Genomic DNA, 14,955 nt, shown 5'->3' on the forward strand with positions numbered 1-14,955 from the left:
TTGCATTTAATCTGGCAACATTAAGATTTTTTAGTACATTTATCTGCCAATACCAAGACCTATCATTTCTTGGGAAGCGATTATAAGTTAATTAATTTAAAATGAATTTTAAAATCAGTCATAAGAATGTATACTTTATTTCACCCACATCATACACTGTATACTTTTTTGCACCCACATCACACACACTGAACATATTGCATGCAATGTGTTCAGTGTGTGTTGCATGCATGTTAAGGAATGTTAGATAGTGTAGTTAAAAAATAATTCAATTATGAAATAAATAAAAAGTATACGATTAATGTAAAGATTGATGTAAGTTCATTGAATGTCTTATAAAAGTACTCCCCATGTAAATATGTGAAATGGTTTTTACATTTGCACGTTCTAATTTTAGAGTTGTTTAATACCTTACAAACAAAAAAATTTTTTGAAATTGAATTTGCACACAAAATAAAAAATTATGTATAAATTCTCTTTTACACTTTAAAACAGTAATCTACAGTTAAATAAAAAAAGTGTATATATTATTGAATTTTAAAGTTATAATAAGATATTTGGTAAAGTATTTACATTATAATCTCTATATTATTTTTATTTTAACAAGATGTTTTACTCTTAACTTTAAAAGGATTTAGTGATCCATACTGCATGATATCTGTCATTGACATTGGTGAAGGAGACGCTAAGGATAAAAGTAAAAAAAAAAAAAAAGTTTTGCGTGATTTCCAAAAGGAAGAAAATATAAAGTTGACAAAGATAAAATTAAAAACGTTGCATCCTGAATGGAATCAACATTTTAAGTTGTAAGCTTTTATAATTGCAAATCAATATTATAATTGTTTTTATTTATTCATTTGTATTTGTTAAATTTATTCTTTAGTGTGGTCAACGATGTCAAAAATCAAGTTCTTAGGGTGGATATCTGGTAAAATATTTTTCTTATTAAACTAACTTCTGTTATTTACCTTTTGTCACTTTAATTAAATTTTTAAAATAAATTTTAGGGACAAAGATGACAATACAGTAGTTTGGGATTCTAATAATGCTATAACTGCTATTAAAGGCGTCAAAGGGGCAGGAAGGTACACATAAAAGTTGTTAAAAAAAATTATGCAACTTTGACTTATTAAAAAAAATTTATTTTAATTTTGTGTTTACTCTGGTAATATAAATCTGTGTTAGGATATAAGATGTACAAAATTAGTAAAAGAAATTAAAAATATATACATATCAATTCAGCTTTAATATAAGAATCAAACAATTTTATATTCAATATATATTCAATATGTGGCACAGCATAATAAAATAAGGAGTTTAAAAAAATAAAGTCATAAACCATTTAATCAAGTATCCATTGACAACCAACAACATTTTTTTACATTTTTCTCTTTAGTTTGAGAACTTCAGTAGTTTAATTTTATTTTAATTTATTTATTTAAATAATAATTCTTTGCTTACTTCTGAAAGGTTACTATAGTTACTTTCTTTTGAAATGTGTATAGAATATTTCTTTAAAATTAAGCCAGAAGTAAGTTTATAAATGTCTCTATTTCTTACCGTAGATTTGTGACAGTTCTCTACTTTGCTAAATCCTAAATTTTATATTTAGGTTTCTTAGAGAAATGTATCAGTCTGCTAGGTCGCCTGATTCTTTTTTGGATGATTTTATGGGATTAGTTGAAATTCCCCTGAAGGTCTTACTTATTGCTATTGTTGCATTATATTTTTACTTTTCAACTGTAACTATTTTAACTTTGTTGAATCAGTACAATTTGTTTTTTAGAGTTTACCAGAAGAAGGTCTTGATTCATGGTTTCAGTTAGAACCTCAATCTGAGAAGAAAAAAGCAAATGGCAAGTTGCATCTCAGAATGTCTCTTTCAGCAAAGGTTATAATCATATTTATATTACAACATGAGAAATAACTCTTTTTTTACAGAAGATGCTTTAATATATTGCATTGCATTTATAATTATTATTATAAATATTGCATTTATAATTATTATTATAAATATTGCATTTATAATTATTATTATAAATATTGCATTTATAATTATTATTATAAATATTGCATTGCATTTATAATTCTGGAGAATCTTTAATAATATCAATAATAAGGGCAAATCTATAATTCCACCTCTCTTGTATGGTTCAGACTTTGTCACCTCACCTAAAGACAAAGCCGAACTGTTTGCTAAAAACTTTTCATCAATATCATCTCTTGATTCCACTAATTGCGTTCTACCTGATATTGCCAACAAACAGGTTGATCCATTGCTTGACATTCATATCACTCCAGCATCTGTATCTAAAGTGATCTCCTGCCTAGACTCTTCTACAGCTTGTGGCCCAGACAACATACCTGTTATTGTCTTGCAGAAGTGTTCTCCGGAGCTGTCGTCTATACTCTCAAAACTATTCAACAAGTGCTTATCAGAGTTTTGTTTTCCAGCCTGCTGGAAAGCAGCATCTATTATCCCTATCTTCAAAAATTCTGGGGAGCGATCTGATTCGTCTAACTACCGTCCCATAAGTCTTCTTCCTATCATAAGCAAGGTTTTTGAATCTTTAATTAACAAACACTTAATTTCTCATCTTGAATCTAATAACTTACTTTCTGACTATCAATATGGATTTCGATCTTCTCGTTCTACAGCTGATTTGCTAACAGTAATAACTGACAGGTTTTATCGTGCATTAGATGAAGGTGGAGAGGTTAAGGCCATCGCTCTTGACATTTCAAAAGCGTTTGATAAAGTTTGGCATGCTGGTCTTCTCCATAAGCTTTCTTCTTATGGTGTATCCAGCAACATCTTTAAGATCATTGAATCCTTCCTTTCCAATCGTAGCATAAAAGTTGTCCTGAATGGACAACACTCTTCTTCTTATTCTGTAACTTCAGGGGTTCCTCAAGGTTCTATCCTTGGCCCTATACTCTTTTTAATTTACATTAACGATCTTCCAGATATTCTCACATCTAAGGTGGCATTGTTTGCTGATGATACTACCATTTATTCTTGTCGTGATAAGAAACCAACACCCTCTGATTGCCTGTAGGGGGCATTTGAGCTTGAAAAGGATCTCACTTCTGCTACAGCATGGGGCTCACAGTGGCTGGTGAACTTTAATTCAGATAAAACTCAATTTTTTTCAGCCAATCGTTATCGCAATAATTTAGATCTTCCTATATTTATGAACGGTGATGTACTCGATGAGTCACCTACTCTTCATCTTCTAGGATTAACTCTTACTTCCAATCTTTCTTGGAAACCATATATCAAATCGGTTGCAAAATTAGCATCTGCTAAGGTTGCATCTCTTTATCGAGCTCGCCACTTTCTTACTCTGGATTCTATTCTCTATCTCTATAAATCTCAAATCCGGCCTTGTATGGAATACTGTTGCCATTATCACATCGTCGTAATGTTGCTTCTCTTTCTCTTTTCTACAAATACTATAATGGGCACTGCTCTAAAGAGCTAGCGTCTCTTGTGCCATCTACTAAAATTCATTCTCGTGTTACTCGTCATTCAATTAAGTGTCATCCTTTTTCTGTGACTGTTCCTAAGTGCTCCAAAAACGCTTATTTGTCTAGTTTTTTTCCTCGAACATCAGCTCTTTGGAATTCGCTTCCTTCATCTTGCTTTCCTGATTCATATAATTTGCAATCTTTTAAATCGTCCGTCAATCGTTATCTTGCTCTACAACCTTCATCTTTTCTCTTACAGTAACTTCCAACTTTAATTAGTGGCTGCTTGCAGCCTTGTTGGAAGCGAAGATGTTTAAAAAAAAAAAAAAAAAAAAATTTGCATTTGAAAAAATTTTTTAAACTTGAAACTTTAATCAGTTTTTTTTTGTTTATACATTGCTGTCAAGTAAAAAAAATAAATTATGCAACCTTAAAGTTATTAATAAAACATAAAAATTGAAATTCAGCAAAATTAAAAGAGTATTTTATGAAGTTGTGGTAATAGTTATTGTAGTATATTAATTAATATGCAGATCAATAAATGAACCATAATGTCACTGCATTAGCTGCATACACTTTGCTGATAATTTTGGTACTAATGTAATCTGTTAAATCATTAATGAAAATTGTAAATAGTGTTGGAACAAAAACTGACCCTTGAGTAATGCTACTAGTGACAAAGTCACTAGTACAAGATGAAGTCAGAGTTTAAAGTTCAGGGTTTTTTCAAAAAGTTCTGTATTTAGAACCTGTGATATAAAATTATGGGACTTTATCTTTTCATAGTTGCAGGAGAAAAAAAGAAGAAGAGCACACATTAATAATTCTCAAACTTGTAAAAGTTAGTTTACATTGTATAAAATTGTTTTGCAATTTGTTGTGTGACTGTTAACACAAACATAAACCTGCAGGATGGTGTTGCATACTGCTAACTCTGCTACATATGTAGAGTTATTAGTTTGCAGCATATATGACACTTATAACTTAAAGGATATGACACAAATAATATGAGTGTATTATAATGTAAAATATGTACAAGATCTTCAGTGTGCTTTTGTTAACAAGATACCAGGGTTATATTTTGGAAAGGCTAACAGGGTAATAACATAACATCTAATTAAATACAATTAATGTAAGCACATGTTGTGAATTATTTGAATTTAGATCTATAATTGCATAAAGCACTAGCTTTACACTAAAGAATAGTAAAAAGGCAACACTACACATAGATTTGTTCAATTTTTGATTACCATGATAATTTTCATGTATTTGGATATATTTCAAGTGATATTTTTGTATAGCAGGATAAAAGATACAACTTTAATAAATCCTTTTGACAAGAATGTAAATTTATATTTAAGAAATTTTAAACAGTAGTAAAAAAAATGTACCGTGTTTTACATATCTGTAATAAAATAGTTAAAAAATTAATTTTTTCTTTAAGCATAAACATTATTTTTGTTTTTTAAAAGATTTTGAATTTTGCATACATTTTTTGCGCTGGTATAAATAGAGAACAAAATCAAAAACTAAAACTATGTAAGAACTAAAACTAAAATTCAAAACAAAGATTATTTATAATTTCAGAACAAGAACTTTAACTAAAACAAAATTGTTCTGGGATCTGGGAACTAAACTGGAATTAAAATAGTTGTAAAGCAGGTATAGTAAAGTTACAAGGAACAAAAACATCACTGTAAATAACAAAGAGCAAAAACATCACTGTGCATAACAAAGAACAAAAACGTTACTGTACATAACAAAGAACAAAAACATCACTGTGCATAACAAAGAATAAAAACACCACTGTGGCAAAGAACAAAACATTACTGTGATAACAAGCATAGTATTTTTTTATCATTAAATTTTGTTGAAGTTGAAGTCCCTGTGCATAATATTTTAGGCACTCTTTATCATTTTTGTTGCACTCTTCTTATTATTGCATTTTGTTGAAAGTAGAAGTTTGATTGTTTTTATTATTACAGCTTTTAACCCTCGGAATTAGGGTCGGCATTCAGCAATGCCGACCTAACTGCTGACCTAAAAGTGTTTGAGGTCAGCAAAACATTGGCAACCTCATTTCGATGTTTTATGGTAAGACCTTTGTATCAAATTTTTTTTGCCGACCTCTAAAAGATTGAGGTCGGCAATAATTTGCCAGCCTCAATTTTTCTAATTCCAAGGGTTGCGGCTTTTTATTTTTTAATTTTGTATGAATTATGGCTAATTACAGTAATTGTGAATTCAATAATATTTTTGAATTTTAAAATTTTACCATTAATCTGCCAAGATACAAAGGATCAGAAATTATCATCAGAATTTTTTGTGGCTCAATTCCTTATTATCTTTTCTTGATTTACTATCCTAAAAATTTGTTTTACATATCTTCTTATAAAACAGATTGTTTCAGTTATTTTTAACAAGCTACTTCAGACATTGTAGTTACGCATAACCTTTTTGTAAATCCTATTATCAAATATAGCTTTGTAGAACTGTTCAGTTTCAAGATCCTATTTAATAAAACTTTGTCTATTTTAAGATTATTCAAGACTATTTTTAGGTTTTTAAAGAGTTATCTGAGTCAGACGATTTACTACCTAGGTATACCTTGTTAAAGTAGATGATGTCTTTAGAAAGACATATTATGTACTTTAAGTATATAGTATGATATTAAGTCTTTCTCCCATATTAGTTAGTGCTGTATACTTTAGTATGTACTTAACATTGTTTTTCTTTTTGGAAATCATCGTTTACATGATATTTAACAGAATCATTAATTTAACATTTTTAAGAGTATAATGATGGCACATTCAATTTCTTTGGTTTTGTTTTCTGTATTGTTGCTAAAAATTTTTATTAAACTCCAAGTTTCTAAGAAACTTTTAGTTTAGACATAATGCAGCTCTTCCCCTGCTAGGTATTTTGCTGAAAATGGTGAACTTTTGTTTGTACTTTAAACTATATTTTTCAAAAAAAGTGTATGGTTTGGACTTATATTGGTAAATATCATACTGGATTATTTCTACTACTTCTAATTATGTCTTCCATTTCCCATTTTATGAAAGTGAATTATAATAAGATAGATTCATATTTGTAAAATGGATGAATATCTCACAAGAACCAATAATTTATTATCGCAATCCAGATTACAGTTGAAAGCAACATTTTACCAATATTAATAAGTTTTATTGGATCTTGTAAAAGCAGCAGATGTTTAACATTGAACATGATTATTACATTAGTACTATGAGCTCACAATGCTGTCATGTAATCATTTTTCTATATATCTACTATAGCTACTATAAATTTACATTTACCATTTTGTTGACTTGAATGCATGTTTTTTTAAGAAAATAAAATAAAAATGGTTAAAGTATATTGAAATAATGAATAAAATGATTGCTGCCCCAACCCAAACCCTTAGTTGTTGTAGTGGCACTCCCTTGCACGTTCTGCTATATAATCAGTCGATGAATCTACTAAAACCCTTATAGCTACCTATTATTATTAGTATGGCAACATATTACTTAGCTAAATACGCATTATTATATATGAATATATGTATATATATATATATATATATATATATATATATATATATATATATATATATATATATATATGTATATATGTATATATGTATATATATCTACTATAGCGTGTATAGATCAGCATTTGCTTACTAGTTTTGCTTATCTTTTTAGCATAGGGCTTTTTCAGGAAAAGAAAAAAAAAAATGTTAATTTGTAAATTAAAAAAAAAGTTTATTTTATGTGATATTTGATATTTTATATATGATATTATGATATTATGTGATATTTGATATTTTATTGGTTTTCAGTTGTTTTAGTTATTATTTTGTTTAGAATATTTTTTTTACACAGGTTTCATCAAAAAGTACAAGTATAGCACATGCAGTGAATAAGGTTTATATTTTTGTTTATTTTTCTTAAGACTTTATAATTTTCATTTTTTCCTTATTTTTTAGACATTTCAGTTACGTAGTATATCTATTTATTCAGTAGAATTATTCACTGAAGCCCCCAGCAGCTGGCTAGTTCATTATGATGTCAGACTTACTTACATATGCATTATAAGATATATATATATATATATATACATATATATATATATATATATATATATATATATATATATATATATATATATATATATATATATATATATATATATATATATATATATATATATATATAGAACCCTTAGATGTTGTCCGAAAGTTTTTTCCATATTTTGTTGACAAAATGTAAAAATTAAAATGCAGGACCGGAATTTTTTTTTTTAATAATAATAGACTGCCTGCCCCAACCAAACCCTCAGTCGATGTAGCAGCACTCCCTTGTGGGTCAGGCTATTTGTCAGTCGATGTAGCAGAACTCTCTTGCGAGTCAGGCTATTTGTCAGTCGATGTAGCAGCACTCCCTTGCGAGTCAGGCTATTTGTCAGTCGATGTAGCAGCACTCCCTTGCGAGTCAGGCTATAAGATAGTCGATGTAGCAACACTCCGCGCATGATTTACAGTAAAAAAAAATAAAAATAAAAACATTTTATTAAAAAAAAATAAAAATAAAAACATTATATTAAAAAAAATAAAAATAAAAACATTGTTTATATTGTTAAAAACATTCAGAATGTTTTAAAAACATTCAGAATGTTTTTAAAAACATTCTGGTCAGTTAAATTTGCGTTTTTGTGGTTTTTTTATATAACAATTAATTTGTAATTAAATTAATGGTTTTGACTTTCGTCCAACACGAAAATGTTGGACGAAAGTCAAAAGTAATTAAAAGTGACGTATGTGTTGGCGTAAGAATCACTTTTTTCCTTCGGCTCTTCCCAAAGCCAACAAACTATAGATCTATATATATATATATATATATATATATTATATATATATATATATATATATATATATATATATACATATATATATATTTATATATATATCAAGTTCGATCCCCACCACGTCCCTGGTAGTACCGCGCTCAACTTGTTTCTCCGCGCAGTGGCCTTGTTCGTTGAGGTTCGTGTTTCGGAGTTATAGAGTTGAGAGAGGGTTATAACCACTATTGAGTAGCCTCCTCATCTGTAGTGGCCTTCATGGCCTTGAGGAGGTGAATAACAAAAAAAAAAAAAAAAAAAAAATATATATATATATATATATATAATGCGGTAGTGGTGCAGTGGTAGAGTGCTTGCTTAATAAGCGAGAGGTTCTGAGTTTGATCCACACTACGTCCCTGGTAGTAGTGTGGATCCTTATATATATATAAGATGTTGAAAATGAATATATATATATTTTTTCAACATCTTTACTTCCTTGTTGGATATATATATATATATATATATATATATATATATATATATATATTATATATATATATATATATATATATTCATGTTTATTCACCCTTGGGGGGTGAATAAACATGAATATATATATATTTTTTCAACATCTTTACTTCCAACAAGGCTGCAAGCAACCACTATTAGAGCTGGAAATTACTGGTAGGGAAAAGATGAGATTTATAGAGCAAGATAACGATTAACAGACGACTTAAAAGATTAAAAATAATATAAATCACGAAAAAAGATGCGAATTCCAAATGACTGATGTTCAAGGAAAAAAACTAGACGGATAAGAATTTTTGGAGCACTTAGAAACAGTCACAATAAAAGGATGAGACTTAATTGAATGAAGAATAACATGAGAATGAAATATAGTAGATGGCACAAGAGATGTTAGCTCTAACAGCAATGCCCATTATAATATTCATAGAAAAGAGAAAGAGAAGCAACATGACGATGTGATAATGGTTAGAGGTTGGCTGCAAAAACAGGTCCAAATGTTCACAATGTGTTTTTGCACCCAATCTGAAAGAGAAAGGGCATCATTGAAAGATATGCCCCAGATATGACAACAGCATTCCATACAAAGACGGATTTGAGATTTATAGAGAGAAAGAATAGAATCCAGAGTAAGAAAGTGGGGAGCATGAAAAGGAAATACAACCTTAGCAGATGTTAATTTTGCAATCGATTTTATATATGGTTTCCAAGAAAAATTGGAAGTTAAAGGTATTCCTAAAAGATGAAGGGTAAATGGCTTATCAAGTAAATTACCATTCATAAATATAGGAAGATCTAGATTATCTACTATTTAATCTAGATTTTAATCTATGATTAGCTGAAGAAAATTCAGTTTATCTGAGTTAAAGTTCACCAGCCACTGTGAGCCCCATGTTGTAGCAGAAGTGAGATCCTTCAAAGCTCAAATGCCCCCTCCAAGCAATCAGAGAGTGTTGGCTTCTTATCAAGACAAGAATAAATGGTAGTATCATTAGCAAACAATGTCACCTTAGATGTGAGAATTTCTGGTAGTTTGTTAATGTAAATTAAAAAGAGTAAAGGGATAGAACCTTGAGAAATTCCTGAAGTTACAGGATATGAAGAAGAGTGCTGTCCATCGAGGACAACTTTTATACTACAATTGGTAAGGAAGTATTCAATAATCTTAAAGATGTTACGTGATACACCATAAAAGCAGAGCTTATGGAAAAGATTAGCATGCCAAACTTTATCAAAAACTTTAGAAATGTTGAGAGTGATAGCCTTAACCTTTCCACATCTATCTAACGATAAAATCTATTGGTTATTAATGTTAGCAAATCAGCTGTAGAATGAGAAGATTGAAATCCATATCGATGATCAACTTATTAGATTCAAGATGAGAGATTAAGTGTTTGTTAGTTAGACTCAAAAAAACTCAAAAAAGACTCAAAAACCTTGCTCATGATAGTAATAAGACTAATAGGAAGGTAGTTAGACAAGTCAAATCGCTCTCCAGAGTTTTTGAAAATAGGGATAACAGATGTTGCTTTCCAGCAAGCTGGAAAACAAGATTCCCATAAACACTTGTTAAATAGTTCTGAAAGTATAGACAACAGCTCTGGAGAACACTTTTGCAAGATTATAACAAGTATTTTGTCCGGACCACAAGCTGTAGAAGAGTCTTAACAGGAAATCTTTTTGGACACAGAAGCTGGAGTAATGCAAATGTCAAGCAGTTGATCAACCTGTTTGTCAGCTATATCAGGTAGAATGCGACTAGTGGAATCAAGAGATATTGATGAAAAGTTCTTAGCAAGCAATTCAGCATTGTCATTAGGTGAGGTGGCAAAATCTGAAACATACAAGTGAGGTGGAATAACAGATTTGCACTTATTATAGATACTGTTAAAGATTCTCCAGAAGTCATGAGAGCCTAAATTTTGCGATTAATTATGAGATTTTGTGACCTGAGAATATTGAGCTGAGCTTTGGCGTTAGACAAAACCTTTTTACAATGGTTTTATGCAATAGTAAACAGACACTGGAGAATTATTTTGCAATAGAATTGGAAGTAATGGTTTCGATTGGAAATTGCAGCAGCACAATGAGAGGAAAATCATGAAGAAGGCAAGAATAAAAGATTCCATGCCAGCCTGAATCCAAGAAGTTATGTAAGAAGCACATTGGTCAGCAGGAAGGCGAAATATTTCTACCCAATGGCCATCACAAAGAAGATCACGCAAAGTTTTAAAGAAGATCCCAGTCAGTCTTAAGCTAGTTGTAAGAGGTAAAATGATAACACTTTCATAGTCAATGACACTAGAACCAAGCTATTCAGTGTGATTAGACGAAAACAAATTAAAGAATTGTCTGTGGATTCAAACCTAGTTTCCTGACAAATGGGTGAATTCTAACAAATGTAAATGCCCAGGCCAAGCATGTGACTATTGGAGTCTTTATGAAATAAAGAAAGATCAACCATCAATACTAAGTTCACAAAATGAGACAGCCGAATTCACATTAGTCTCACAAAGAGCAAGTAGGCCTGATAAACTTTGCAAGAGATAAGGCTCAACAGAAGAGAAGTTACTTCAAAGACCATGAATATTAAGGAACTTGGCGATGACGATGGTTTTTTGTGTTTTATAGTTTTTGGTACTTTAATCATTTTTCAGAGACACAAGCAAAATCCATGCATTATGTCAAAAAGGTTCAGCATTCAACTTCCTAAACTGGAAACAATGTGTTATAAATAAATCTATGCCGGCCTAATAGATAAAGAAGGGGTATGAGGCTTTTCAACAAGTTGTTTGTTTACCCCTTAAGTCTTTGCCTAGATGGCTCTCTGCAAGACAGTAGCTGGATGCATTTAATGTCTGCCCAAGATGAGTATAGAGCCCTTACACAGGGGGTATTTAAGCCGGAGTTGGCTTTTCCTAGCCTTTGCCTAAAAAAGAATATCCTATCAGGCAACAGATCATGAAGCAGACCTTGTGTGTGTAAGGTCAGACAAACTGACCTTACACACACACACAAATATATATATATATATATTTTTTTATAAATAAAAAATATTTTTTATTTATTATTGCTCTGTTCTTTAAGAACATTGAGCACTCTATTTGTAAAATACACTAACATAATTTACATATATATATTTATATATATATATATATTTATATATATAATATATATATGTATAATATATTTATATATATTTTTATATATATATATATACAGTATTCTCCGTTTGAAATTTGATGCCAGCGAACGAAAAAATGCTGGCAGGATGGTCATTTTTAAGATTTGCTTTAAATAAATACTAGATAAAATAATTTAAAAAAAAAACTGGTTAAAAAAAAAGCATTTTTCATAAAAGTTGAAGAAATGAACAAAAATGTTCCTTGCAATTTAAAATATAATGCTTTTATTTATTTGGCAAGCGCTTTCTTATGTGCTTATCAAAGTTTTAGCGGACATTTGGGCAAGCTTGAAAAGACAAGCAGTAAAGCGCTTGCTAAATGGAGAAGACTACATATATATATATATATATATATATATATATATATATATATATATATATATATATATATATATATATATATATATATATATATATATATACATATATATATATATATATATATATATGTATATGTATATATATATGTATATATATATATATATATCTATATATGTATATATATATACATATACATATATTTTATATATATATATTATATATATATAGGTACATAGATATATATATACATATATAGATATATATATAACATATATATATAATATATATATATACATATATATATATATATATATATATATATATATATATATATACTATATATATATACATATATAGGTATATAGATGTATATATATATATATATATATACATATATATATATATACATATATATATATATATATATATATATATATATATATATATATATATATATATATATATATATATATATATATATATATATATATATATAGGGTGGTGCAGAGGAAACGCGTGTTTTTCAATATTGAATTACTGGGACACAATGAGTTGAAAATAATAAAAACAAATATTAAATGATAGGTTTTTTCAATGCAGTTTTTGAAGTTACATACCATATTTAGGTTCGGAAACTAATTTCTTTGATATGACGTCCTTCTTGCGGATACAAATTTGGATCCTCTTCTGAAAATTACGGACGGCTCTCTCCAGCATTGCATTTGGCACCGCTTCAATTTCCTGACTAATGGAATTTTTAAGGTCATCAAGTGTGCAAGGCTTGTTCATGTACACTTTTGATTCAAATATCCCCACAAAAAGAAGTCACATATCGACAGGTCAGGTGAGCGAGGGGGCCAGTGAACATCACCAAATCTCAAAATCACATGTCCTGGGAACATTTGTTGAACCATTTCCATGGATGCTCTCGCCGTGTGAGCTGTGGCAGCATCCTGCTGAAACCAAATGTCTCTTATATTCACTTGATGCCTTTCAAGTTCTGGATGAAGGAAGTTGTTTAACATTTCAACGTAGCAAGCTGATGTAACAGTAACTGCAATTCCTTCCTCTTCAAAAAAATAGGGTCCAACAATCCCCAACTTTGAAATGCAGCACCATACTGTTACCTTTAAACTGTGCAGTGGTCTTTGGTGTAATTCTTGTGGGTTCTCCGATGCCCAATACCAACAGTTTTGAACATTGGCGTAACCGTCAAGATGAAAATGTGCTTCGTCACTCATGAAGACTGTAGCATTGGGATCTTCCATAAACATTTCATCCATTATGCGACAAAACTCTCTGGGCTGTACAAAATCCCCTTCATTAAGCTGCTGATCGATTATTATTTTGTACGGATGGAACTTGAGATCATCATGTAAGATGCTGTGAAGCGAACGACATGACATACCCAACGCTACAGCATGTTGTCTAGTCGATTGTCTAGGACTAGTAAAAGTCGTTCTACATCTCTTGACTCGGTCTACATTTTCCGGAGTACGAATTGAACAGGGAAGACCAGGCGGTTTCTTTTTCATCACAGAACCAGTACTTCTAAATGTTGCAACCCATTGGAGCACGGTATTTCAATCAGACACTGCACCTCAACGTCCAACTCTAAAATATTGACGGAAAAGGCGTTGCACTGTGACTACAGAATCATTGTTTCTAAAAAACTGCTCGACAACAAACACACGATGTTGTACGCTCCAATGCTCCATAGTGACTGAAATGGCATTGTTTGGGCCGTCTGCCAACATTTGTTCAAGGTCAATACCCCCCTCCCGTTGCCGCATACTAGCGGTTCGAAAAACATGCGTTTATTTTGCACCACTCTGTATACACATATATATGTACATATATAAATATATACATATATATATATATACATGTATATATATATTCATATATACATATACACATATATATATACATATATATATACATATATGTATATATATATATATATATATATATATATATATATATATATACACATAGACACCCATTTATATAGCCTTAGGGTATCTATTAGGCCTTTTTATAAGTATACAAAACTAAATGTTTTATATGTATTATGGTAAATTGATCTTTATCTATAGGAAGTTGCTTACAACTCTACTCTTACCTCAGATCAAATTTATGATGAATTCTTTAATTATTTTGTTCGATATGATTGCCAACGAAACATAGACTTTGAAGTAAGTATATTTAATTTGAAAGTTAGTTACTGTGCTTGCTCATTTAATATTGTTTGTGGTTTATAACTATAAAATTTAATCTTGTTGTAATTGCTTACACTTAATGAAGTTTTTGTTTTGTTTTTATATCTTTATGTTTTATTTTTTTATTTGATCTAAGTTAGATTGTCCTTTTGATCATGAAAATAAGAAAATTTTTTCAACTTTTTATTAGCCAGGAAAATATTGGGATGGTACAATCATGGATAAAGCAGAAATAGTACTTAAACAGTACTGTGTGCAGCATGAAGTGTCCAAACTCCAACAAATTGTTGTGTATAAATTGTTAAATATATATTTTTTATAATAACAGTTCATTTATAATCAATTAACTTGATTATCAATGAATCCTAATGTATAACTTTTATTACT

The 14,955-nt window shown here is 29.7% G+C and overlaps 1 protein-coding gene across 3 annotated transcripts in view; it reads left to right on the forward strand.

The window, feature by feature from the left end:
- Window positions 1-14,955, forward strand: part of LOC100200854 (BAI1-associated protein 3) — a 72,657-nt gene that overhangs the window by 17,590 nt on the left and 40,112 nt on the right. For all 3 annotated transcript variants that reach the window (XM_065796272.1, XM_065796271.1, XM_065796270.1), the window contains 8 exons: window positions 632-806; window positions 884-928; window positions 1,008-1,085; window positions 1,613-1,697; window positions 1,787-1,891; window positions 7,356-7,397; window positions 14,446-14,544; window positions 14,759-14,859. In XM_065796272.1, coding sequence (XP_065652344.1) covers window positions 632-806; window positions 884-928; window positions 1,008-1,085; window positions 1,613-1,697; window positions 1,787-1,891; window positions 7,356-7,397; window positions 14,446-14,544; window positions 14,759-14,859 — 730 coding nt within the window. The remainder of the gene's footprint in view (window positions 1-631; window positions 807-883; window positions 929-1,007; window positions 1,086-1,612; window positions 1,698-1,786; window positions 1,892-7,355; window positions 7,398-14,445; window positions 14,545-14,758; window positions 14,860-14,955) is intronic.

The sequence above is a fragment of the Hydra vulgaris genome, chromosome 04 (assembly GCF_038396675.1).
Source record: "Hydra vulgaris chromosome 04, alternate assembly HydraT2T_AEP".
Lineage (NCBI taxonomy): Eukaryota > Metazoa > Cnidaria > Hydrozoa > Anthoathecata > Hydridae > Hydra > Hydra vulgaris.